This window comes from Arctopsyche grandis, chromosome 8 (assembly GCF_051622035.1).
Source record: "Arctopsyche grandis isolate Sample6627 chromosome 8, ASM5162203v2, whole genome shotgun sequence".
Classification (NCBI taxonomy): Eukaryota; Metazoa; Arthropoda; class Insecta; order Trichoptera; family Hydropsychidae; genus Arctopsyche; species Arctopsyche grandis.
This window is the reverse complement of record NC_135362.1, coordinates 2,392,599-2,419,043: the sequence shown is the minus strand read 5'-3', so window position 1 is coordinate 2,419,043 and position 26,445 is coordinate 2,392,599. Positions and strand designations below refer to the sequence as shown.

The window sequence follows — 26,445 nt, the reverse complement described above, 5'->3', positions numbered from 1 at the left end:
GAGTCTTTAATTAATATTATGTATTAGATGTATTATGAGCATTTATAAGAATTGTCAATATGTTTTTGAGCTCTTTTTTCTATTACGCTGGACATATTAACATTATAATAATGATTACTAACAAAATTAATTTAAAATTGTAAAATAGAAAATGATCAGTAGATCAGTAGCTATTAAAATAGATGTATTGTGAACATACATAATTTAGTAATAATAAAAAGCATTTAAAAATCAAAAATACCACTCATTTTCTTTGCAATCTGGTCTGAGTAGAGAAATAGTACATATGTAAAGTTTAGTATATGCTTGTAATACGCTAATTGTTATTGATTCAACTTGTTGGTATGTGTATTAGAAAAAGTAATGAAAGATTGACATTTGAAATTAGTCGCCGTTTAAAAGATTAATAAGAAGGCCAAATGTTTACAAAAGTACGAAAAACGTATAACAAAAGCGTCAAATTGATGCTCAAGTTCCATGTAAGATTCAAAAACAAGAACTATTTTTTTTTCTATTATAATTATTATAATTTGCCCTTTGAAATTGATCTAACACTTCTAATTCTATATATTTATATGTTTATAGAAGTTGTATGTGAGTGTATGCGGAGACTGCGTGCAGCCAATTATATGTACATGTGTAGATCAAGGAAGTATAGATGAGTGTTGGATAAGACGATAAGCCCAGTGTAATTTTGAACAAGTAAAACATCTGGTGCATTAAGGTTGTTGTGACACGTACAAGGGTCGTCTTTTGCTCTACATTTTTTGTGGAGACGCTTGTTCAATTTGGTCATTGTCCAGCGTCGCGAATTCATTCAATAGTCGATTAGAAATGTAAAATATACATTTTAAATATAAACGTCCCCCCGTCCCCCCCCCCCCCCCCGTATACCACTAAATATAAAGCTTAACACCATTGCATTGGTTAATGTTTCTTCAAACGATGAATTTAGCTTTAACAGGTTAACTCGAGAGGCCTAAAAACTACTAACAGCCAAAATTAATCGAAATCCTAAATGCAGGTAAATAAGAATTTCATAACCTGAAAGAGATTTACTGCATGTAAGCATAAATTGTATCAAAATAAATGAAACATAAAAAATAGGAAATTTTTTATTTATAATTCATAAAAAATACATTATTAATTGACTATCAGTTCACATTTTTATGCTTAGTATTTATTGGTATTAATCCTAATATACGTTTATGTACTTATATAATAAAAATATTTACCGTTAAAATAAACAAGCTATTCAGTGCAATTTTTTCCTATATATGTATACAAATCATTCTATGTATAAGTGTATGATACAATGTGTCCTTGAATTTTAAAATAATAACGGTAAATATGCATTACGCAAAAAAGAATAATTAAAATAAAGGGAAATTTACGCCAAACATCCAATATCATGCAAAATATTTAAGTTAAAACGTTTAAGGTAATATGCACTAACTCTACAATTTATTTCAAATTGCCACACACTTGTATATGTAAATTCCCCAATAGAACTTTTCGTACAATGCCAATTATATCATAATACTTGTAAAATAATACAAGATTTTCAAAAAATATATATAACCTAAAAATCAAACGAAATGAAAAATGCGTAACTTAGATTAAAAATAGACTAGTTTTTATTAAATATTTTAGTTGACACAATTCTAGATTAAAATTCGATGCTTGCTATTCGATTATGTTTACGCATCCAATTTACATTTACAAAACAGGTAAGGAATTGTTACAGTTGTTAGCCATTTGAATCAAAACAATACACGAAAGCCAATTGCTATATTGCTATCAGTTAGTAATGAACGGAAGCGACAAAAGTATTGTACGAAAAAGGGTTCTCGGTAATGTCAAATGGTTTAAATTTAAAATGCAAATGACCAACAACTATACAATAGCCGACGACTATCATAGCGTCTCCCTTACTTTCACGTTTATAATTAATTGGTGGATTTCGTTCTTCAATTACAAATGTATAATATGAATAAAATATTTAAAAAAAATTCATATAATTAACATACACCATCAATGATGGTATATTTTGTACAAAGTTTGAAGACGAACTGTCGTTACGTTCAATTCAACTCTTTTGACTCTTCGTTATCGGTGTCGGTGTGTTCTGAAATCGTTGCACGATAAAATCTCTCATTATCATCGGCATTGTCGTTCATCTCCAACGAGTCCATATCTGGTAAGACCAACTCACGTTGAGCTTCGTTTGACTTCTGCATGCTTGTCTGCAGTCGAGCTCTCAAGACTTTTTCAAGATCGAGCGTATTTTGATCGTATACAGTGTAGTCGTGTCTATCTCCCCAGTTTATAGTAGTGAGCTTCCGCTCAATACCATTCTGGTCCAAGACTTTCCCGATAACAGTCGGCTCTTCATCTCCATATGGAATGTTTTCAATATCCGACGGAGATAAGCTAATTTGGTCCAAGCCTCCACTGGCTGCACACTTGTTCAGAAAGTTCATCATTCTTTCTTTGTACTCGGCATTGCTTTCCCGTTGAGGAAAATTATCATTCTTTTCACCAATCACCGTCAGACCACCGTTTTCAGTTTGATTTGTACGTAAGAAGAATCCACCGTTTTCTTGTTGAGTCTGAAAGAATTTTTTTATCTTGTTGTTCTTTGGATAGTGTTCAATCAAGTCCGGCTGAGGAGGCAATATTTTTGTGTTCTTTGGAAGATGCTTCGTATTATTACCTTTGATCTCAGTAATGACATGCATTGTTCCACCATTCCTTCTGTTATTTAAAGCTTCATCATCAGGATAATCAGACCTCATACCACTCCAAGCTATCTTCAAGCTCAACAAAGACCAGAGCAATTCCACACAAGCTGCAATCAGAATATTGATAGATAAAACCTTCCTAGTCTTACTCTGATTGCTTTCTTCGCCGAGCAGCGGAATCTTGTGCGCTTTCAAGTCATCCATCGGCACTTTGATCACGTAGAAAAGTGTAGAATTCTCAGATTCACTATTTGATACAGTGTCTGCCTCAATGTGAACCTTACCGAACAAGTTACCATCAGAGAAATAGTCGCAGAGGCTCATGCCGATCTCACTAGTATCAGCCACCCAAGCCGCTATAATACAAACACTAGTCAGCGAAAGTACAGTAGACAATACCGAAGATAAAAAGAACCAGGTGATGCTGTGATCGATATACCATCTGCGGGAAGCTACAATGGCAGCAAATCCAGCTACAAAACCACCCAAAGCCAACAAAGCCGGAGCTATTACCAAAGACGGTATATAATCATTGGTAAAATCAACACTAGTAGACTTATCTGAAGATAAGTCCACGTCATTGTCAACTATTGTATTCTCAACGGTGGCAATTTCCAAAGTATCATTTGACAATTGAAGGGTTATCTTCTCGTGCACTATCTGCGGCTCGTTCTGCGCATTGCGGTGTATTTGTGGTATGTCTACAACCAGAGTTTTAACAGTGGATGGATTGTACAGAGCCAGGCATGCTAAAAGAAAAGCTGTGAATCCTAATGCTAAGTGAACCCAGGCAAAGCCGAAGACAGTTGAGGCAGAGTATCGCCGCTCCGAAGGGTACTGGTCACGAGGATCGAATTTTCTTTTCACTTTAATGGTATAAATGTGCTCCATGTTCACAAGTTTAGATAGCCCACGTCTATTCGTTCATATTCGAAGGATCAACAGTTCTGCATGGATCATCTGGAATCAAAACAAAACAATGATTAGTCTCAGTACAATAATATGTAGATCACACGAGTAACGGTTTTAACTCTTCCGATATGGTGATGATTAAACTAGCAACGGTCCTATTCCAATCAAAAACAATTGACCCATGACAATCATTCAATCAATCCCAATTAGAGATATGCATGACCTTTGCAGAATATTATAGCGATTTTTAACGGTTGCTTAAATTATAGGACGACTCTATATTTAAAAATCAATCTATATTTATATTTAAAAACCAATTTTTATTTCAACTGTCATGCAATATAATACTCGTTATGTGGGGAAAATTGTTCTAATTTTTTTTTAACAACTGGAAGGAATCGTGATGGAATGGATAATTTATATGTGTCTAAAAAACAATGGTCGTGACAATTTCAAATTAAACACACCTTTGGTATGTCGTTGCAAAAAAAATAATAACTGGTGTAACCAAAATGACATAGGTAGGTATATAATGATAAAACGATTTTACATTGTCTGATTATGATTACAAGAAAAAATTGATTCTTCGAATTCACAATTTGCCAAATGAACAAATTAGATCAAAATGTGTACGTTTGAATGACATTAACAGACAAGACAGGCCTATTCCGAGAAAGATCAGTCAGTATGAAATCATGGTAGGCCAGACTCCAGTATTCAGCTGCCAACTGATTATATGACATTTAATGGGTTTGGTGCAAACGATCGAAAAGCGCCAGACAGACTGAACCACAGATTAACTGGATGGCTGCTTTAAACGCAATTCTCGACTTCACGAATGAAAAATTGCACAACAGATGATGAGTAACCTTTCGATGTGCGCAGATGCAATTATTAAAATGGTAATTATTAAAATTGAGTTGGATCTTTCTGGCGAGTTTAATAAGGCAAAATTCGGAACTAAAGTATCAGAAGCACAGAACGTATACAAGATGGGTATGTCAGGACTTCGGGTAGATTTCGCTTAGTGTAAGTGCGAGCAGTGCGCACGCATATAAGGTACACGTGTCGTTAATCTGTGGTTCAGTCTGTCTAGCGCTTGTCGATCGTTTGCACCGCATCGCATTTAATATGTCGTTATTACACTTAGCCCTTTGAATGATGACCAATAATGTCCATGGGCCAGCAAAACGGCGATAGGCGTTGTATATCGAGCATGTACAAACAAAAGTACTACCTGCTAAGCCTTTCCAGGTAGCATTGAAAAAAACTGCATTGCACATGGGTCGTGTAATCCGTGTCATTCATCTGTCAACGTTTATAAAGACTGGTTTACACCGGAATTTCTGAATTTATAACCGTAGCAGAATTACCCGATGGAAATCCCTAACTGCATTTATTTTATGCAGTATTTTAGATTGTGGCTTGGCATTTAGATTGTGAGCATTACATGTAAACAACAATAATGAAGATGGAACTAGTTTTGGAAAACTACATTCATTTAATAGACTTGTTTTGTTTATTTTATATTGTTGCAAGATATATTAGAGAGTCTAAACACACCTTTACAAAACTCGAAATCCTCGGTGGTAGTTATCTAGGGTTTATTTGGATTAGCTACAATTTTTAAATCTGCTTTCTATTGGGTTTCTAAATAACACTGTTCGACAAATGACGATTTTTTTTTGGTTCAGAGATGAGATATGACTTTTCTTATAGAGCTATGCCCAGTGAACACGAATCTGGTAATAAAAATGTGGATTGGCTCGAAATTCGGAGGTATATTTGTTTTTTAAATCGCGCGATTTTTCTATATCTTTATTGCAATTTTACCGATTCAAAATTCGGCACACTTCCAATTAACCCTTTTAAACGAAAACAAAAAATAGTGTGGCCAGAACACTATCCCAATAAACATCTTTCAATAGAAAATACTCAATATAAAATAGCATTAACAGTGGGATAATGATTAATTGAGTACATATTTTTTCAATACGGATTGGGCCTCGAATATACTATTGACCCTGGTACTGATACATCAAGAATCGTGATGACTCAACATAGAAATGATTATATGGTTTTGGAATGGCATAGGACCACCTATGCCCTATGCCACTTGGTTGAAATGATTCTGTTGTTTCACACGTAAACAGAAACAGGAAGGAATATTCAGTGGGTGTCCTTTGGCCTCTCAAAACCAAATGATTATCAATCTGATACGCATGTATTCAACCATATCTATAGTAATTAATAAGGAAGTCATCAAAATTTATTCTCAAAAAGTCATGCTCGATAAAAGTTTTGTTACTTATTTATGACAATAAAATCAGTGGCCGTTGCGGCCGTAAGCATAACTTTTTACGAGCATACAAGTACGGGTTTATTGTATCGAAAAAATAATGTGTCATCATTCTCGTTTTCGTTAAGCGTTATCGCACAATGTTTACGTTGCGCCATAATGTCGCTTTTTTTACATCGCTAATTCGAACGCAACCTGTCAAAAGTTTTCTCTTCTTTTTGATCGAATGACGTAAAATGCTTTCTTCTTCATTTTTTATTCGCGTATAAATAACACTTTATGCGAGCATAAATTCGCTAATGAATATTGTATGTGTCAGATTACGCCGGTTTCCTTTTTACTATATACACTATTAATGACTTTCCGGTATATATTTTCTTTAATTTGAATAATAACACTAATCGTGTATTGAAAAGTAGAAAGTCTATACCTAGACCAATACATATTTAAAATTTCGAATTATATTACAGAAGCAGGACTTATCGGCAAACAAAGTAAAGAGAGAGGGGGATTTTTATAGCTATAATTATCTTTTCTAATTAAACTTCCAGTGATGGTCAAGCCATCGTGTTATGATATCCAAGCGTATTGTTTTTATTTTTTCACACTTATACATATATGTATATACCAGGAAGGCCTAACAGGTAAGCTCCAATGCGCCTTCCTGGCCAATTACAAGCATATTATAGTCACAGATTCTGTCAAATGATTATATTCTTTAAATAGCAGTAAGTATAAACGAGATTAATGTACAAGTTTGTATTACAAGTAACTAGTCTCGAAGTGCTACCACAAGTAAATAAATGAAGGGTTGACAGCGGTATTTATTCAATGTGCTGGTTGGAAATCAACCAATCACAGAGCATGGATACATATATCTAAATCTGAATATAACTTGAGTTTAATTATGAAACAAAGTGTGGCGGCTCGCTATATGACATGGTCGAGTTCGGTCACCTTCCTGCGAGTTGGGACCAACTCGGCCGTGTTCAGAGTTGCTACCTCACTCCGTCTTCGGCTGCCATAATAAAAGCACGCGCATCAACATGCCAATCGTCTCATTCGTACCATCCCCTATAAAAGTATTTTAATAACAATATGGAGGAAGAAGTAATAAAACTTAAGTCTTTACATATGTGTGAATTACAGGGTTTAAGTAATAAGTATGCGAGGGGAGAAGTCAATAAATAATGGTCGTAAGACCATGGCAAAGGTTAAAAGTGGAGTTAAAACAATATCTAGTAATTTTAAATCTGAAAAGAGCATGCGTTTGCAATAAAGAACTGTGGGGTTGACAATTATCACTACTTTAAAAAATAGAAAAACATTGAGAATTGAGTAAAGACGTGTGTTTCGAATACACATTGTTGCAATAATGTGCGTGGGGTTAAGACAATACTAATTTGAAATCTGGAAAGACAAACATACGTTCGTAATAAAGAACTTTGTGGGGTTGACAATTATCATTAGTAGAAAAATAGAGTAATGTTGAGATTTGTAAAGACGTGTGTTTCAAATAGACATATGTATGCTAGCAATAATACGTGTGGGGTGAGTATTTGGGAGAGTATTCAAATTACAATATACGATTTTTAGAATAATTTTAACAAAGTATCGTACAGACATCTATGGATAATCTAAATTTTTAGGTGCCGGTACGCCCGATTTTGCCAATATTTAAATGTGCTAAAGACCTGGTGCCTCACATTAAGCCTGGTGGTATCCTTGATCCTGACAGAATTTTTATGCACGAGAGCGCTCCGTGTCATCGAGCTTGGGTGAATAATATTGCAAAAGTGGTAAAACTTTTCGAAAAAATTAAAATTTAATACTATTTTGATTTTTGTCATTTTTATGGCGGGTCGCGTACCGGTGCCGATAAAAGGTGGCGGGACGCCGTACCGGTGCGCACCAGCTATTCTACAACCCTGATCTTATACGAATCAGCGAAATTCGACATGCTGATTGACAATTTGTTGGAACTGTTTCAATAAGAATCAGATAAATTGGCAAACTCTGATAGGAAAAGATCGACCTTGAGTCACAAACCAAGGTCTGGCCAGCAGCAACCAGTGGGACTCGAACCCGTGACCATAGTGGTCACGCTTCGAAAGCATATATGCTAACCACTAGTCCACGCTGCTTACTATCAGTTAGTGTTGAAAAGCAGCATCATCGAGAGCACAAAAACATTATCATTAATGTCACAATCAAAATACGAGCGGCCAATAACTGAACGCCGGCCAACGATTGCATCGTTTCCCGTACAATTATAAAGGCGGTCGCACACACGAGGCCCACCATGTTAAATTGGATAATTTCCTCTTTACACAATGAATTATACGCGAGCATACTTACACACGTAAATGCACTTCCTTGCACATTAGCCTTACATAAGACCTCACAATCAGAAGTAGCAATTTTTCGGACACGCTCTTTTAACCGTGGCGTATATGAGATGATTTTTTTCCCCCAGAAAAGTGTTCACGCATGATGTATGCATTCGTTACACAAAAATTAAAATGGAAAAAAAGTAAAATGAAAAGCATGTGTACGTATTTGTAAAATTTGCATGATTGTGACACGCGGGCCGTGTCGACATTGTTCGACAATACGCGTATATCGTCCGAACAGTTTTGTTTTTGTGATGTAAAAACATGACTTGAGACTAATTTTACACACGTTGTAGACACCTCGTATTATGCAAACCGGAGTGAAATCTTTACACGTGCTAATATCTAATAATGCAACGTGCTAAATTTCGCATGCGACTGAACTGTCCAAGACTTCCGAATCTAGTATGTTTTCTCTTCATTTCCATTCCGGTCTCGATGTTAAATGTCATATTTTGCATGCGTGGTTTTGTTATTAGTGAGAGTTTACTTTTTTATATGCGCATCGAAATAAAAAAGTAGTCTTGTTAATTACCAATTACAAGGATATTGAGGTTAAGCGTCGATGCATCTGATAAGATGACGGAAAAGTATTATATATTTTTTTCAGTTTCATAACTAACATCCGACACTCACACTAGGACATCTTAGATTGAACTGTCACTTTATCGCAACTGCCTCGATATAAAAAAATTGCAAAAGAGTGAACTAAATTTTTTAATATCAAATTTAAATATATTTTTAACCCTCTGTGTGCTGACATCTTTTCTGTTGAAAGCCCGCCACGCTGAAAATTTTGCCAACATTACCAACTAGAATTATTTATAAATCCAAAAGAAAGCATGTATAATAATATTAAGATATATAAAAAATAAATGTATATAAAAAAACCTAATTGAGAAATCACCAATTCTCTCCGTAAAACTTGAATATCATGCCATAGCGAGAGGGGGGCGAAAAGGGAAAAAACGATCAGAACAGTGTGGACAATAGACGTCACCGTGAATGAAGATACAGTATTTTCAAACGTGTCTAATATGATTATTTTTAACCATCGTTATGACTAGAGGTAGGATAGTCACAGTGCTATCCATTGTTCGGCAAACCTTTAACAATGCATTTACAACCTTTGAACAATACACGGCCCCCTCAGGCTCCGATGACTAGTTATGACTAGACACCGGATAGTCACAGTGCTATCCATTGTTCCATTGTTGTAAATCCTTTGGAAAAAAGGTTCGGCAAAACCTTTAACAATGCATTTACAACCTTTGAACAATACGCGGCACCTTCTGGGTCCGGTGACTAGTTATGACAGACGTCATTTAAAAATAGCAAAATAGCAAAGTTTCAAAACGATCTGATAAGAACCCAAACTTCGTCACACGACAAAAACGTTTCCGAACTAAGAAGAGGTTAGTAAAAATTGTAGCTAATTCAAAAAAAAACTAGATCACTACCGCCGAGGATTTCGAGTTTTCTAAAGGTGTGTTTAGACTCTCTAATATATCTTACAACAATATAAAATAAACAAAACAAGTCTATTAAATGAATGTAGTTTTCCAAAACTAGTTCCATCTTCTGCATTGTTGTTAAAATGTAATGCTCATAATCTAAATGCCAAGCCACAATCTAAAATACTCAGCAGTTAGGGATTTCCATCGGGTAATTCTGCTACGGTTAAAATTCAGAAACTCCAGTGTAAACCAGTCTTTATAAACGTTGACAAATGAATGACACGGATTACACGAGCCATGTGCAATGCAGTTTTTTTTTCAATGCTACCTGAAAAGGCTTAGCAGGTAGTACTTTTGGTTGTACATGCTCAAAGTATAACGCCTATCGGCGTGTTTCAGGCCCATGGACTTTTTGGCAAAACACCGATCGGCACAGGTCATCATTCAAAGGGTTAAGAAATGATTCTCGAATGATACCATGAACGAACAAAATCAATTCCAAAGTTAGCCATACAGCACCGATTTTATATTATTATTATTTTACAGGTAAAACCTAGACAATGAATTAAAAAATTGCAGCATTTTTTATTACATAAATTGCTGTATTTCGAGAGGCTGAAGAACACGAAATTAATCAATGAATTAATCCAGAGACATCTATGGATTTAGTAAACATGTACATACATTTTACATTTGTGACTTAGCAATGATTTTTGCCAATTTGATGGAGGAACCATTTCAACAATGAAATCAGATAAATTAGCACACTCTGATACTTGATTCTACGCACCTTTACCGAGAAGTGGGGGTGGGCCTTTGTTAATGAAACGGAATCTAACATAATCACGGATATTACTAGGAATATTAAATCCGAAACCGTCATGATACGTTGACATTGACAGATAATACAAAAAAACACCCATCATCAAGCCAGACAATAGCTCGACTGTCGAGATAGCAAACACTCGAGATGTACCAAAATAAATATCCAGCGTGCACCATTGTCGCATGGATACAATGGCTGAATTAATTCCAAAAGGAGTACATGCATAACACTTAAAGAAAAAACATGAAGACAATGACAGCACAACACGCGTCGTATACACAACACGCTTCTAATTTCCATTTATTTATTTGTTTTACTCGAAAAAAGTGCTCTGGTCTGCTCGTCGAGCCAGTTCTCACGAGTTTCACTCATATTCGGTTTCGCTGTGAGAAATCGAAAGTGGTGGTAGTAGTAGAAGTAGCAACAGTAGCAGCAGCAGCAGCAACAGTTTCAGCAACGACCAATTCATCAAAAATTGAAAATTGCTCAGTGTGGGTATAGGTTGCCAGAACCCAGTGAGCAATGAGCCAGTTCATTGGTCAACTGCTTTGTTATTGGCCATTGTTGTGTTTGTTGCAGCTTGCGAAAGCAGTTCGACTCCAGTTATACTTCAAAACCACGCTGACAGCAATATATACGATACAATAATAAAAGGTTCTGAAAATTTCGCCCCAAGACAGTGTTGCATTCAACCTTCGCCTGCTTATCGGAAATCTGCTTACTGCACAACGTTTCGTCAATGCTCAAACGTTTTTAATCGGTGATCTCTACTGCCATTTGCTTTCGTGGCTGGCAGCGTGACTCCGTATTTATGACTCCATAACTTCTTATGGTCCAAACATGGATATACGCTCGAGTGTTTCCTAAAACTTTAAATGAATCATCGACAAAAAAAAAGACGCTTATGAGACATGGTTTCTATAGTTCAGTATACATATGTTTGCTTTACCTCATATTGAACACTCCAGCGAAGAGCTTATTATTCTTCTTCTAAAAGATATATTTTTATTGAAAAATGATATGTAATATATTCAGAGTTCTCGCCCTAGGTATATATGAAAAATAAAAATGATTGGGTCATCGATTTCAATAAAAATATGGAAAGTTAAGTAAAAAATCGATGGTTTCAAGCATCTCGAGAATCGCTAGCACTTATATCGCCATATCGATGCTACGGTTCAAGCACGTCATAGCCTATGACGTGCTTGGAAAAGGGTTAGTTCTTAAAACGTAAACTCCTGTCAGGGGCGGTTCAAAGGTACAGCAGACTAGGCAAGTGCCTAGGGCGCCATAGACAAGAGGCGCTGCGAGGCGCCCCCATTGTTCTCTTTTTTGATTATTAATTTGAAAAAATAATTTGGCTTTCTTTGAACTTAACATTCTATGTATATTCAACTTAAATTTTCTACTCAAAGTTACGATACTGATTGTAAAATATAATAATTTACGAGGAACGCAGGAAGTTGACTGTCAAATATCAACGACTAACGAATAAAACTTGTAAAACAGCAAACTGTCGTCGGTAGAAATGGTAATTTGGAATTGTAAAATACTACTGAAACATATGTACATAAATATATATGTACATCAGGGATGGTTTTACTTCATGAAATTAAATATCACTATAAAATTCACTATAAAGAAGAAATGTCACTATAAAATTCTTTAATTCATTGTTGAATAAAATACGGTAATGTCTTCATTACCGAATTTATTCATAGTTATCTGTATTATTTTATTAATTTTTATACATAAGTCGTGCCTATTTTGATTAAAAAATTTAAATTATTTTTTTTTGTTTTTGTCTTAATTAATATATTATTTTACAACATAAAATTTCAAGAACTTTCATGAAATTTATTGTTTGAAAATTAAAGGGGGGGGGGAGCGCTGTAATCAATCTGTCTAGGGGCGCCGTATACTCTCGGGCTGGGCCTGACTCCAGTAGTATAGAAGTAAAAGTCCAATCTTAGTAGATTTAGGCATAATTTTGTCTAAGTATTAAATATTTATTATGACTGTGTATGATTTTACATAGCACCTAATCAGTTTTAAACACAGTAGTTGAACAACTATGTAGATAAAATTCAACTAAAACAATTAGCTGATTTGAAAAAGAGCTTTGGGGTCAAAAAAATACATTTTTCGAAAAACAATTATTGTTAGTAGCGAGATTAGTTTCTACTTCACTTCAGTTAGCTTGACAGTGGGAAGAAAAGTATTATAAAAAGATTCCTTTTGGCCAGAACATTTTAACTGACCAATAAAGTGTAATTGGAGTTTCGTAACGAACAAATAAGAAACAAAATCTTGAGTATGTTAACTGAAACAAGGTTTAGAAGTTGAAAAAGCAGAAGATGCCAAAATTAGCTTCACATGAATTTAAACAAAAATATGTAAACACAGATATATAACCTTGGAATGGAAATGAGAACAAGAATTTAGAATATTGGATTTGGACTAATCAAGTGCTATTACATTAGCTCTCAATCTGATTCATCATAACATTTTGAGTACAACTTATGGGTTTTGCGCAACACTTACACCTGCCAGCTCACGAAGTCCCACCCATTACAATTAAGTTCTGTAAGACAAGTGGTACATGGGCAAGAGCCTCCTGAGCCCCTACCAATCCTTCGAGCCCTGGGGCAGTATGTCTAGTTTACCTCGTCCAAAAATCAAATCAATTGCTTTTCAAGGTCGGTCATTTGGTTGAACTCAAGCCATTGGCTTCAAAAACTAATACGCAGACCGCAAATTTTCAATTTTGCGGTTTTCCGAGTCGAATTTGAAATTCTAATCTTTTATTGCTTCTTTTTTTTTTTGCTCCGGAGCCGCTTTCTCTCTTCTTTGACACTTATAATCGTACGTTAGAAAAATGGCCAAAATGCCATTTTGGACGTTTTCCTGTTTGTCCGTTTTTTGGACTTTGCGGCCGCCGTCACTTTCTTCTGTTTCACTTTCGTTCTCGTTTCTCGCGAATAAAAACGCAAATCGCACGGTCGGGCCTTTTAAATCAATGTAATCCAAACATTGTTCTGGCTGAGCGTGGGCGTACTGGGTCACGCGAGCAACTGCTAATCGTCTACTTTTGGAATTGCATTATATGTGTGTTATGCGATTACGTGCTTATCCCATGCAAGCAGCATATGCTTTCTTATCACATGGAGGAAATGTGTGACGCTTGATAAATTTTGAGTGGTATATTATGTACATATGTATATATGTATGTACATCTGGTACTACATTACAGCTACATCTGGTGACAGAGGTAGCTGTCACCAGACTGTTAGATTGTGAGCGTATCTACACCAGAGCTCCACGACAAAACGTCCCCGGACAGAAAGTTCAACGACAAAATGTTCATAATAAGGGGTTCCAAAAAACCGTCCGCAAGAAAAAACCGGTTGACCGGTTTTCACCGGTTTCAGAAAATTAAGATTTTTTTAATTATATTTAATTATTATATTATATTATATAATATTATGCAAAAAAATAATTGCGTATAGATTGAATTGGGTTATAAACATTATGAACTTTCATAAGATCATTATTATATATTATTGTTATAAATATTAAAAATAATAAAATTTGTATTATATGTACATATATCACAGCCATAAAATGGCAGATCCTGTATACGCAAAAATAATAAAATGATTTAAATAAGCTACTCTCAAGAATGTATTAAAAAAATAATGTCTTACCTCGTAGAAAAATAATCTGTAATCGTGGAATAGTGAATAAGAACACTATGGAGATGAATTTGAATTCCAATTTTCAGAAACGAATTCATAACAACTAACTATAACGTTTTCTATACTTTTATACATGAACGCGCAAAAACTACAAATTATAGAAAACTCAATTAGCCGAAATTCTGAAAAGCCTTGTGTAGGTTATTGAAACTACTTTCAATAATATTTTATTGGTTTTTGACCTGGTATTCATTCATTACTGAAATCAAAAAAACCAACGCTAAGTGCTGTCCCTTTTTTTGTTGTTCAAAGAAATATACGCCTATTCCCTAAGAAATTTTTGATATACACTTTTTTTTTTTATTATTCATAGAAATTTGAAATTCGTAATTGTTAGTTTTGAGGAAAAAAACATTAAGCCTTTTAAGGTTGAAGCCGGTTGGTTGATCGAGCGAAAAAAGCCGGTTTTCGGTTTTATGAAAAATGGTCTCGGTGTAAGCCGGCTTGGAAGCCCTAGTTCAGAATTGTGAAAAGATTGTCCAGACCAGGTTTACATTTAAAAATAGACAATCGAATAGATGCTTTTGGCTTCTTATTAATTTCCGTCGAGAAACCCTTTCAATGCTACAATAATTAATCACACGTATAAGATCCTGCTACTATAAAAGACATGGACCAATTCGATGGTGTATCAGTTGCAGCAAGCCTCCAAACAACACTACTTTTCCTAACAAGGTAAATACAAACAAAAATTCGATATAATCGATTGTTTCCTATGTATTAATCATTACATTATTTCAGAAAACAAAATGCTTCGTTACACAAGTTTCGCCCTGTTGCTGTGCTTGGCAGCCATATGTACGGCACAACTGACGTTTACACCTGGATGGGGCAAGAGAGCTGTCTCTCAAGGGTCTCAGGTGCAAAATGGACAATCGGAACCCGGGTGCAAAACTTCAGTTGATTCGTTGATGTTGATTTATAAACTAATTCAGGTATTTTTACTTTAAATTTCATTTATTACAACCCTCAATTGAGAGCTTTCACTTTCAACAACCATTTAATCCATAAAATCCACCATTGTTAATACTATGCAGTTTTTCAATAATAAGTTTTTTGTTGATATGTTATTATATTCGTACTTTTTGTTTTAACTGTGGCGTACATATGTCGATTCGAAATGACTATTAGGGTGAAATCACACAGTGGATTTTTTTAGATAGTTTTAAACATATAGAAAAAATGTGACGTCAATGTCATCGATCACTGTCAAGCAAGGATACAATTTTACCGAAAATGGTCCTAAGGGTCATTTTGGTATAGATCACTGTCAAGCAATTATAAATACTACCGTACAATTTCAACGACATAGGTCGAAAGTGTCGTTTTGAGACGATGTGTTCCACCGTGTGCCATGCATATGCGTGCCATGAACGTCACATTTTTTCTATATGTTTAAAACTATCTAAAAAAAAAACCACATGCCACATTCACCACTGTGTGATTTCGCCCTTATAGTCCGGCGAGCGTTATCTTACACAGACACACAGAATAACGGTATTATATGAATAATAAACGATTCTATAGAAGGGGGAGATGAATTGGAAGCGCAATCCTCTTATGGGTTTTTCTCATAGTTGCATTCTGAATGATTGTATCCCAATGATAATGATATATGTATGTATGTATTGTTTTAGAACGAAGCCCAGAAGTTAATTGGATGTGAAAAGTAATGAAGAAACGATACGTACAAGGAATTCTTGATTTTGCATTGTAGAGTATTTATTATAGACCATTTTCTGTAAAGTTATGTTAAAAAATTAAAATTGTATTATATTACATGATTTTTTTATTCAAAAAGAGAAAAATACAATACCCAAAACACATGAATCCCAAATATTTAAAGACTGAAGTATGTATAGCATTATTGGTACTGTGCAGAGCTCGAGTTGAGCAAAGTGCTAAAATTTTAAATGCTCCACTGCTCCGGTTTCGCCGATTGTTAATTTAAAACGGTTCCGTCAAATTTATATTGTTTGATCGAACTAAATGAATTTCGTTGCAAGTACATTAGCGAAAGCATAACACAATAAGAAAAAATGTCTTCAAAATGAAAAACCCAAATCCCAAGCTCAATATAAGCAATGTAATAAGTAGTTTTTCCATCAACTTGTGTAGGAATTTTTCGATATTTCAACTTAATGTTAATATTTCGATGTTCAAAATGACTCAAGTACGAGTTCAATACAACTGAACATTACATTGAATTGATACTCATTGACATTTTCTATGAATGAGGGGGAGGTTATAGCTACATGTGACTATAGTCCGATCAATAATACCTAGCTAGATTTTAAGCATACCATTTAGACAAGATTGAATTGAAGGGGAGCATTTTCTGCTTTAGAATTGGGTGTAGCTAAACATGAAGAATAATATTATAATATAAAATACCGGATGGTACCCAAAAATATGCTAAATAAAAGAAGGAAAGTGAAGTGGACGAACTTGAGTACAATTGTAGAACAGATTAGATGCAGGATATGTAGGAATAGTAAAAAATGAAGGATGATTAAAAGGACTGGAAGTAAATCTAAAAAATGCTATTATCCCAAAACGTGTTCGGCATAATTATAGACACTGCAGTGGTGGCTCGTCTATATGGGCTGCGGGGCTACAGCCCTCCCAGTATACTACAAATTCATGCTATTTTTGCCGTTCATATGGGCTGTAGGGCTGCAGCCCTCCCAGTATAGTACATATGCATGCTATTTTTGTCTGCATTTAATCACCGGTATGGTCAAAGAACTACTACAGTCCGATTAATCTCTGCAGCCCCCCCTCTATGAATTCTCACGAGCCGCCACTGATAGAATCATTTTAGATGTTCCAAAAGATTGATAAAGTGATCTAATGCTAGGTCTCAAAGGTTGGAATAAAGGACAAGCTCGAGTGAGTCTATTCTATGTATGTATATTCGAAAAGATTTTGAGTGGGTTTAGGTAGGAGTAGATCAAATACTTTTGAATGCAGCAGATGATGATCCTCATTTGATAAAGAAAACAAGAAAAGTTGAATGTAACTAGAATAGAGCAAACAATAAGTACTTATAAACATGTCATCTTCAGCTGGCAACCGTGACGTACACTGCCACAAGTCGTTTGATTGATAGACATTTATAAAAGAAAACTATAATGAACACACACGATTTTGCCAGCATGTGAGAGTTCAAGGTTTTCAAATACCATAAATTAAACGATTGAAACCCACACTGGTGGAAGCGAACTTCCGTTTGTCTGCACCACGGCAATTATTATTGGTACAGCACGTCGAAAGCAGAGTCACCGCAGCTGAACCAACAAATACATTCAAGCATTGTCGACACTTGACAAGATCCGGTTGATCCCGCTAGTATTGGACACAAAACCCAACGCATTAGCATTAGGTATTCATATAATATAGCCGATGAATAATATGTTCTTATCATTGTCGTTAGAATTCTTCTCGAGGACATTGACTCGCTGGATGTAACATTCTTCGGGACCGCTGTATGTAACATTCGAGCCAAGGTTACATCAACGGTCCGATCGTGGAGATAAATCCAGCGAGACGTTGAGAACGTGACGATCAGTCGTAAATTACATAGATATCTCGATAGAGCAGTTGCTTTTGATATTAAAGCCGTGTGTTCTTCACTTGTGCGTGTCCCACTTCTCGGTTTGTCCTTATCGAATGTAAATATCGCTTGAATAACAGAACTGGCTAACTGGAGCATCGACTAGGCGTCTCTGCACGTGGGAAAATGGTACCCAACAGTTTCTGACGAAGAGCAAAACTAATGCGCCATTGAATTTTGACCTTTGTCGCTTTCTTTGTTCGTAGTTTCGTCATCTTTCGAATCAGTAGCAGTCTCAATATAACTCGGTTAATCTTATTGTGTGTAGTGTTTGGATTCAAGACATGCTCCTATTTTTACTAGACTTTTCTATGTTTCACTTCGCTGACGATGCAGTATCCATTCCTACAGTGTTCCGATCGTTTTGAAACTTTGCCGTCGCTGACCGATCTGCGATATTTTACAAGATTTATATTTTTATATACAAAACATAGAAAAGCCTAGTTTTTAAAAAAAAAAAATTTTAATTACTTTTTAAAGCATCATATTACCTTACAAGCTTGTTTGATCAACGTCCCAACATAAATTTGAAACCATTTAAATTTAGAGCTACATAGATTCCAGCTAAGGAACTGATAGAGGTAAAAAAACTGTAGTACTTGTGGCATCTATTCTACAACTACTAAAAAATAAGTTATTCCATCTCTATTGATAAAATTGTAAATGGCAATTAAATTGAAAACTCCACAGAAACGAACATTCTGCTCAAAGCTTTGGAACACGATCAAATATGTTATTTGTGAAAAAGAAGAAAGGCTTAAAATAGAGGGAGTATAACAAATCTCTGTTGCCCTGGTTGAGGGTGCCAGAAGAACGTATCTTTAAAAAAAAGCATTCAATGCAAAACCCAAAGGTATACGTTAAGGTCTAGGAATTTTAATGACGTGGAATTATGTAGTAGTTAAGAGGACTTGAGATGTTCCAGAACAGATTCACCTGGAGATGAAATCTCAAGATATTGTCAGAAAGTTCTTACTCCAACCAATACGTCTTATAACTTATATAGGCATATATTTTACTCTTTACACAACCAAAAAAGTACGTATTTTATTACAACGGTTACAAAACAATCTCAGACCCCGAAAACCAGTCTTATAAAATATTCAGAAATTAAATACATAATATTGTAGGCACTAATCATAGTCTGGATAAAGATGAACATATACACATATACATACAGCTATTCGTTGAATAATTTATAAATCAAAACTTGAACTCCATGGCTTGAGCGTGTTTCTTTTCTAAGAATCAGGTACTTTGAAGGTAGATATGTATATCTCGAAAGGTCGGAAGGGTATTTTTATACCTGTTCCTATGATTACGCACAGGTATACTCCAAGTAATTGTTTTTTATTTATTTTTTTCATTTCAGATTATTAGAAGATAATGGATAAAATACATATAAGGTCTTAACAATATCTAGCCAGTAATTGCTTTGGGATATTACGAAAATGAAAAATTTCGAGTGATATAACATTGTAATGTGCACGCCAATGTCACTTTCTCTTTCTTCCAATTATGAATTTTCGTTTTGGGATATTACCAGTGTTTTTCCACTGCAAAAAATCTACCCACGCGCAATTTGGTAAGTTCACGCATAGTATTGAATTCAAAATGCGAATCTTGCCTTGAAATCTGATCTACTGACTTCCCAAGAGATAATGCGGTATGTGACATTTAATCGCGAAAAAGGAGTAAAAACTCGTTTCACGTACGCAAGAAAAACATAAAAATGACAAAATATTGCCTTGTTATCAAAAATATCAGAAACAATCATGTTTGAGGTCCACAGTCTTCAATCAGGGTTCAATAAGACTTTACCTAAACTTCATTGAGATTTTAATGTTTTTTTATGAAGATAAATGTCAAAAATAGAATGGTCAACCTCCACTCGACCTACATACGATGACCAATTACATTTCGTTTCAGTTTCGAACTGCATTTTGGTCAGTAAAAACAACATTGTTCGTGCGTGTAGCGGTCGGTAGAATATTACTTTTATTTTTTATTAGTTTTGAGTTCGTATTTTGAAATATTTACATTAATAAAATTTTGTTATAAAAAAGTAAGTCGTTGATATTATTAATTTATTTATGGAATACGTATTAATGGTAATTTATATTTTATAGACAATAAAAGTAATTGTCAACGTCATGTTATTGACAGCAAGACTTACAGTAATATTATTAAAGACCTTGCATTAAATTATATTATAATAATATAATATAGATAAATAAGAAATAGTTTAAAAAAAAATAAAGAAATTATTTTACGTCCTTACAATGTTACAACACATCGCACGAATGGGACAGCATGCTCGGTTCTTCTACATCGAATCGACTATAGTTGACCATTTAAACCATTTCATTATATTTTTAAGTCTCATGCAGAAAAAGACATCTTAAACAAAAGAGGGGAAATGTAATGTGAATATATGTACATATGTAAATTGTGTGTGTTTCAAAAGATTAGGAGTTCTCAACTTCCCTGTTGAAGAACTGAGCTCGTTCAAAAAGGATTTGTGTTCAATATTGGAATATTTTATATAAACTCTAACTAAGAAGCTATGTAGAATGTTTCTACATATATTGTTAGGTACAAAACTATATGTCAATGTATGTACATACATATTACAGATAGGAATAGATTATGATGAGATCATGCGAAGGTCTAGCAAGGACAATACCCATATAATGCCCCACAATGCGGGTCTGTAACTATGAATAATGTCAAAATTGACAATAAGCATTCCAACATTGCCCCGATAAATAAGTCAACATTGAGATTTGGCAGCGCACGTCGGTCTGACGAATCAAAAAGCGTTCATAATTGAAAAGACTAGCAGTGAAATTGACATACGAGTGGACGGACAGCTGGCAAGGTGAAATGTAAATCATCAAGAGCGTTACGAAAAGAAAAACGTAAGACAAACCATTTTCACGGCAGTTACGTGAACGAATTCCTTTCTAAAAGACCGTAGATGAGTTACATTATGAAGACACACGAGTTTGACCCAGCCGAAGCATTCAAAACCAGACACTTTTCATCTCAAATGACCAAAAAGACAAGGCAATAACGAATTCATCCCAGTCGGTAATATCGGTAACTGTAATATCGACCGGTACACGAAATCAAAATACATATGTACATATGTATGTATGATTGAATAAAGCGTTTTATGTATTTTGCTACACTCTAAAAGCGTCTTGAATATAAAATTACTACGTGATGGAAAAGTTTGAAAGCAATGACAATTGAACGATTGTTAGTAAATATCAATTCCATTTACGAAGACCCACCCCCACCATTTGGAAGAGTTTTGCAAAGGCAATGGCCACGATTCTGCACATCATTTCCATGGTGTAGGGGTGAGTCTTCATAAATATAAATTTGGCTATTTTTCTAAAATAAATAGTGTGGTCCAATGTACTCAAAGAAGTATGGAACGCTGTATGCTCGGTATAACGAGGAAAAACAGGTAGCGGAATAAGTGAATGAGAAGTATAACAAGGGTAGTGGGTATAGTGGATAGAGTAAAGAGATTGAAATGGCAATGGGCGGTCCGAAAAGAATGGACAAAAGAAGTGCTAGAATGGTACCCGAGAGAATTCAAAAGAGAAAAAGGAAGATGGGTAGACGAAATTAGGAAAATGTGTGGGATGAGATGGATGGGAGTTCCACAAAACAGAGACAATTGGAAGCCTGTTGGAGAGGTCTTTATCCAGCAGTGGACGGTGAGTGGCTGTAGATGATGATCTACATACGTATCCAATCAGTGGCGTAAAAAAAAGGGAGAGTCAAAAGTTAAAAAAGATTCCCCCCACTTTTTTCTATAATATAAATAGACGTTCAAATTTCAAACTTGCCAGGAAAGTTTGAAATTTGAACGTATAAAGCGGTGGGAGGCGCGACTTGATCGAGTAGGCAGTAGTTGTTGACACTACAAGTTAACTTTTTAAAAGTGGATACACGAACGTAACTATAGTATGTATTTATATATACGTATGTATGTATACATATGTATTTGGTTCACGAGTCGAGCTGTGAGATTTTCCTGAGAGCCCTCATATTGAGTGTGTACTAAATTAAAATACTCCTGGCATTGTATTATAATAATATAAAAATACTCATCTTGATCGCACACATGATGCACGTAAAATAAAATCATCAAATAATAATCGTGAGAAAAATTATTATTCAACGTCATCTTTTCGGCACGATCAAGAAGGGGGCAAGGTTTCCACAAACAATAAATCCTACACGTTTTTATGCAAGGCAATAATCATTAAAAATATTTATTATGAAACATTAAAACGTTATTAAATCCTATAATCGAGAAAAATTCGGTTTTTCCCTCGCAATTTCAACGATTACACACACACATCCTATGAAATGGGTATTTATTTGTGCGAAATTTCAGTAATGACGATCGTTAAATTCGACAATAATATATTTTGCTTGTAATTCTGTGAGACACATTTTCTATTTATAGTCCTGATTCGTCTCAGGTAAGTATAAAAGTGAATCTAGTGGTCTGGTCAATGTGAGAAGTCGGTGAATGTGTGTATTATATTATTTTACATTGTATATGCGAGTAAATGTATGCACGTACATGTACATACATATGTACGTGTCGATAAACTTTGAACACAAACTTATCGAGTGTGATAAAATATGTAATGTTTTTGTTATTATACTACAATTACATAACTATGCATAAAATCACGGTTTTTATAACATATTTTTGTAATCATTTAAATAATTCGTAAAGATAAACATCAACAAAAATAATATGAGCAAAAAAATAGTTCATTGATTCTATTAATTATGAATCCATTATTTATGTAAATGCATTAGTAATGCAACAAGTTTTCTTTGTTTTTGAAAAAAAAAAACATTTTTTAACACGAATAACGCTTTAAATGTATGTAAATTTAGACATACATATAAAATTATATTTTTACTTAAATTAGATATGTACATATATCAGTAGTGCTTATAAAAATAAATCAGCGCATTACATTTCGTATGCAAATACTTTCGCCTGTGGCGCATTTCACGTTTTAATTAAATAATATAAAATATAACGATTTGTTAGTATTTGCTATGCAAACCTACAGTTTTCAATTGAGATACATTGAATTTAGATTTTTTTTATTTAGTACATTGAAGAGGCATGAAAAATATTTTTCTAAATTTATTTGTGGAAAATACGGCATGTTATATAATCGACATTTTGACAACAAAAAAATGAAAATAGACATGGCGTACCAGGAGCGGTGTGACCAGGCGGCGAATTGTCCTATAGCATAAGGGCGAAAATACACGGAGAGGTACGTGGTACGTGCTTTTTTTTTTTAGATATTTTAAAACATACGAATAAACTCAGCACCCCTAGCCCATATACATGGTATACAGTCCCAAAAATCACCCCCTAGAGTGTTTTCGGTGATATTTTTTCCTTGCTTGACAGTGAATCCCATATTTGAAGAATAAAGGAGAAACGTATGCACTCTGCACGTGTAACTACACCCGAATTCGATTCGGGAACACCCACTGTCACATCGTGGAGCCAAAAACGTCATATTCCATACCACTCAGTGTGTTTTCACTCCAATTCTTGCACGTTACATGAAAACACTGACAAAACTCAATCATATATGTAGTGTACAGTGTGGTACACGAAAACAACCAGTGAAAATAAATCGAAAATAGCATCAAATTATAGGCGATAAAGTTAATGTATATTGTAATGTGCACCGGAACTGAGAATGTTAATTTAATTTTTTTTTCATATATTTATTTTTAAAACATTTTAAGACATTTTTAAAATAAAACAAAATTGAAAAGTGTAGGAAGTTTGTCCATACTAACAGACGAAGTGAAGCTAATATATGTATAATATTTAAATCGTCAACTATAGAGAGTCTTTAATTAATATTATGTATTAGATGTATACGAGCATTTATAATAATTGTAAATAGGTTTTTGAGCTTTTTTTCCTATTATGCTGTAAATTAACATTAGAATAATATAATACTATGATTACTAACAAAATTAAATTAAAATTGTAAAATAGAAAATGATCAGTAGATCACTAGCTATTAAAATATATAAAAAAGAAAATAATAAAATGCATTTAAAAATCAAAGCTAATATAAACCTAGTAAAAAAAAATCACATAACTGCTCCGGAAAATCAATATTATTTCAATAGAGATTTTTTTCCAAAAATTAAGTATTTTAAACATATTTTATACATTACACTTCTTTAATTAAACTTAAGAGAATCTCAAAAAAGGACATCTGGCAACCCTGACTACCAGAAACATAAGCAAGGAAGGCGGCAACCAAAGAAAAATATTTTAAATTGTCGTTCATAAACAAACCACAAATTCACAGTTAGATCATATCTTTCAATAAAATGTGTCTGTATTTCAAATACATTTCAAGATATTTGTGTGTTCGGAATAAACTTACAATATAAAAATGTAATTTTAAAAATCAGTCTACATATAATACTATATTATAAAACAAAAATAATATATATAAAAATTTCAGAAAGGGCGGCTTTTTAAACTGCTAAAATGTGGCATCCCTAAACTATGTAAGTAGCAGCTAGGGATGTCACTTTTGAAACAATTTTTAATTAAAAATAAAAACAGGAACCGAATATCAATTTGAACCCAGATCACACAGAATATTATTATGCTTTAGATAATTAAAAGTTTTTTATTATTAATACGAAGTCGATCAGCAGCCGCCATTCCCATCCACACCCCAAATAAACAACACTGCAACATCCCAGTGATCATCAATCAACGCACACACACACACACACACACACACACACACACACACACACACACACACTTCCTCTGGAACACATGTACAAATAAAAATCGATGGCCGTACTCACCAAAGTCAACATGCAACGATGCAACTTGTGTCCGGTATGTACGGCTATCTCCAGCACAAGAATCAAGAACAATGTTAGAAATTGAAACTAATTATCACACAACGATGGCACAGTTGTGAAGCACACGCAGGTGTGTTGGAAACAGACAAAGCAACAACGACAGCGGAAACTAATGACGACTCCTCACGGCAACGCTCAGGCAAGAACTGACTGTTTACAAATGTTAATGCACTGGAGAACACGAGGAATGCCGTTCGATCAGTGGCTCTGAATGTGTGGGACGGGACGGTTGCAACGCGAACCACCGTTGAAAAATCGGCTGTCAAACAATGAAACAATTCAGTTTTCGTGGATCAGATCGGGTCGCCATTTTGTTTGCGGATAGAATGAAGGTGCATTATTTTATGTTTTACTAGCTGAACCTGGCATGCGTTGCAATGCCATAATAACGCATGCATTTCCCGTTCCCGTTCCCGTTCTCGTTCCCACTCTCGTTCCCGTTCCCATTTGTCGGAAAAACGCAGGCAGCGAACACATTTGAAATTATTGCGTTGCAATGACACTCATTCCCGTTTTCTTCCGTTTCCGTTCCCGTTTTTTTTTTCACAGTAATCTTCCCTGACATTTACAACAAATCCTGAAAATTCCATCGTAATCGGTTCAGTGATTTAGGAGCCTATTCGAGACACACACATTAATTTTTACATATATAGAAGATTACATTTTATACCAGGAAGGCCTTACAGGTAAACCCCAATGCGCCTTCCTGGCCAATTACAAACAATGCAGCATTTTTAATACACAAGTCACCGAATTACGAGACATTGAAAATTCGCAAATTAACGAGACATTTATGAATTGTACATACATTTTATTGTACATTAATCATGCTCAAATAGTAGGTAGGAAGGTTTTTAGCCAATTTTAATCGGGAACCTTTTCAACAATGAAATCAGAGAAATTCACAAACTCTGATAGAAAACGATCGACCTGGAGTCACAACCCAAGGTCTGGCCAGCAGCAACCAGCGGGACTCGAACCCGTGACCACTATGTTCGAAAGCATATATGCTAACCACTAGTCCACACTGCTTACTGTCAGTTAGTGTTGAAAAGCAGCATCATCGAGAGCACAAAAACATTCTACAGGTAAACAAATATCCAGGTCTGACTAGCAGCACTACAGATATACTCAGAAAAATTCTTTTCATTCGAGGTCAGCTCGTGGGATCGAACCCGGTGCCTTTCGGTATTAGGCAGAAGCTTAACGACCTAGCTATGCTGCCGGCTGGAATGGATAAATTTATTTTTTTTACTGGAAAAAGGCAACAAAATTAATAATGGGTCATCTACACATTATGTAAAATCGGAGGGAGGGGTATGTTATCGTCGAATATAATAAGGGCGAAATCAGACAGCGGTGAATGTGGCACGTGGTTTTTTTTAGATAGTTTTTTAAACATGTAGAAAAAATGTCACGTTCATGGCACGAATAAAAAATTGCAGACGAACGGTTGAGTAAA

General features: G+C 34.8%; 3 protein-coding genes across 4 annotated transcripts in view; 1 reads left to right on the top strand and 2 right to left on the bottom strand.

The window, feature by feature from the left end:
• LOC143915612 (uncharacterized) overlaps window positions 1-26,445 on the bottom strand; it is an 854,026-nt gene that overhangs the window by 136,026 nt on the left and 691,555 nt on the right. The gene's annotated exons all lie outside the window — the stretch shown is intronic.
• The window catches only part of LOC143916232 (uncharacterized), a 54,846-nt gene continuing 29,500 nt past the window's right edge, over window positions 1,100-26,445 (bottom strand). Inside the window, exons 1-2 of one of the 2 annotated variants that reach the window (XM_077437241.1) lie at window positions 24,924-25,132; window positions 1,100-3,704 (exon numbers count right to left, since the gene is read on the bottom strand). In XM_077437241.1, coding sequence (XP_077293367.1) covers window positions 2,085-3,635 — 1,551 coding nt within the window. In that variant the 5' untranslated portion in view covers window positions 3,636-3,704; window positions 24,924-25,132 and the 3' untranslated portion in view covers window positions 1,100-2,084. Of the gene's footprint in view, window positions 3,705-24,923; window positions 25,133-26,445 lie in introns of those variants that run through there. The other variant, XM_077437242.1, reaches the window with a different exon arrangement.
• On the top strand, window positions 10,465-16,062 carry Akh (Adipokinetic hormone). The gene is made up of 3 exons (XM_077437275.1): window positions 10,465-10,481; window positions 15,156-15,324; window positions 16,027-16,062. Exons 1-3 carry the CDS (start codon window positions 10,465-10,467, stop codon window positions 16,060-16,062), a joined length of 222 nt encoding a protein of 73 aa, XP_077293401.1.

Coding starts and splice junctions, on each gene's coding strand:
- Akh (XM_077437275.1), top strand. Junction 15,325..16,026: donor TGATTTATAAACTAATTCAG/GTATTTTTACTT, acceptor GTATTGTTTTAG/AACGAAGCCCAGAAGTTAAT.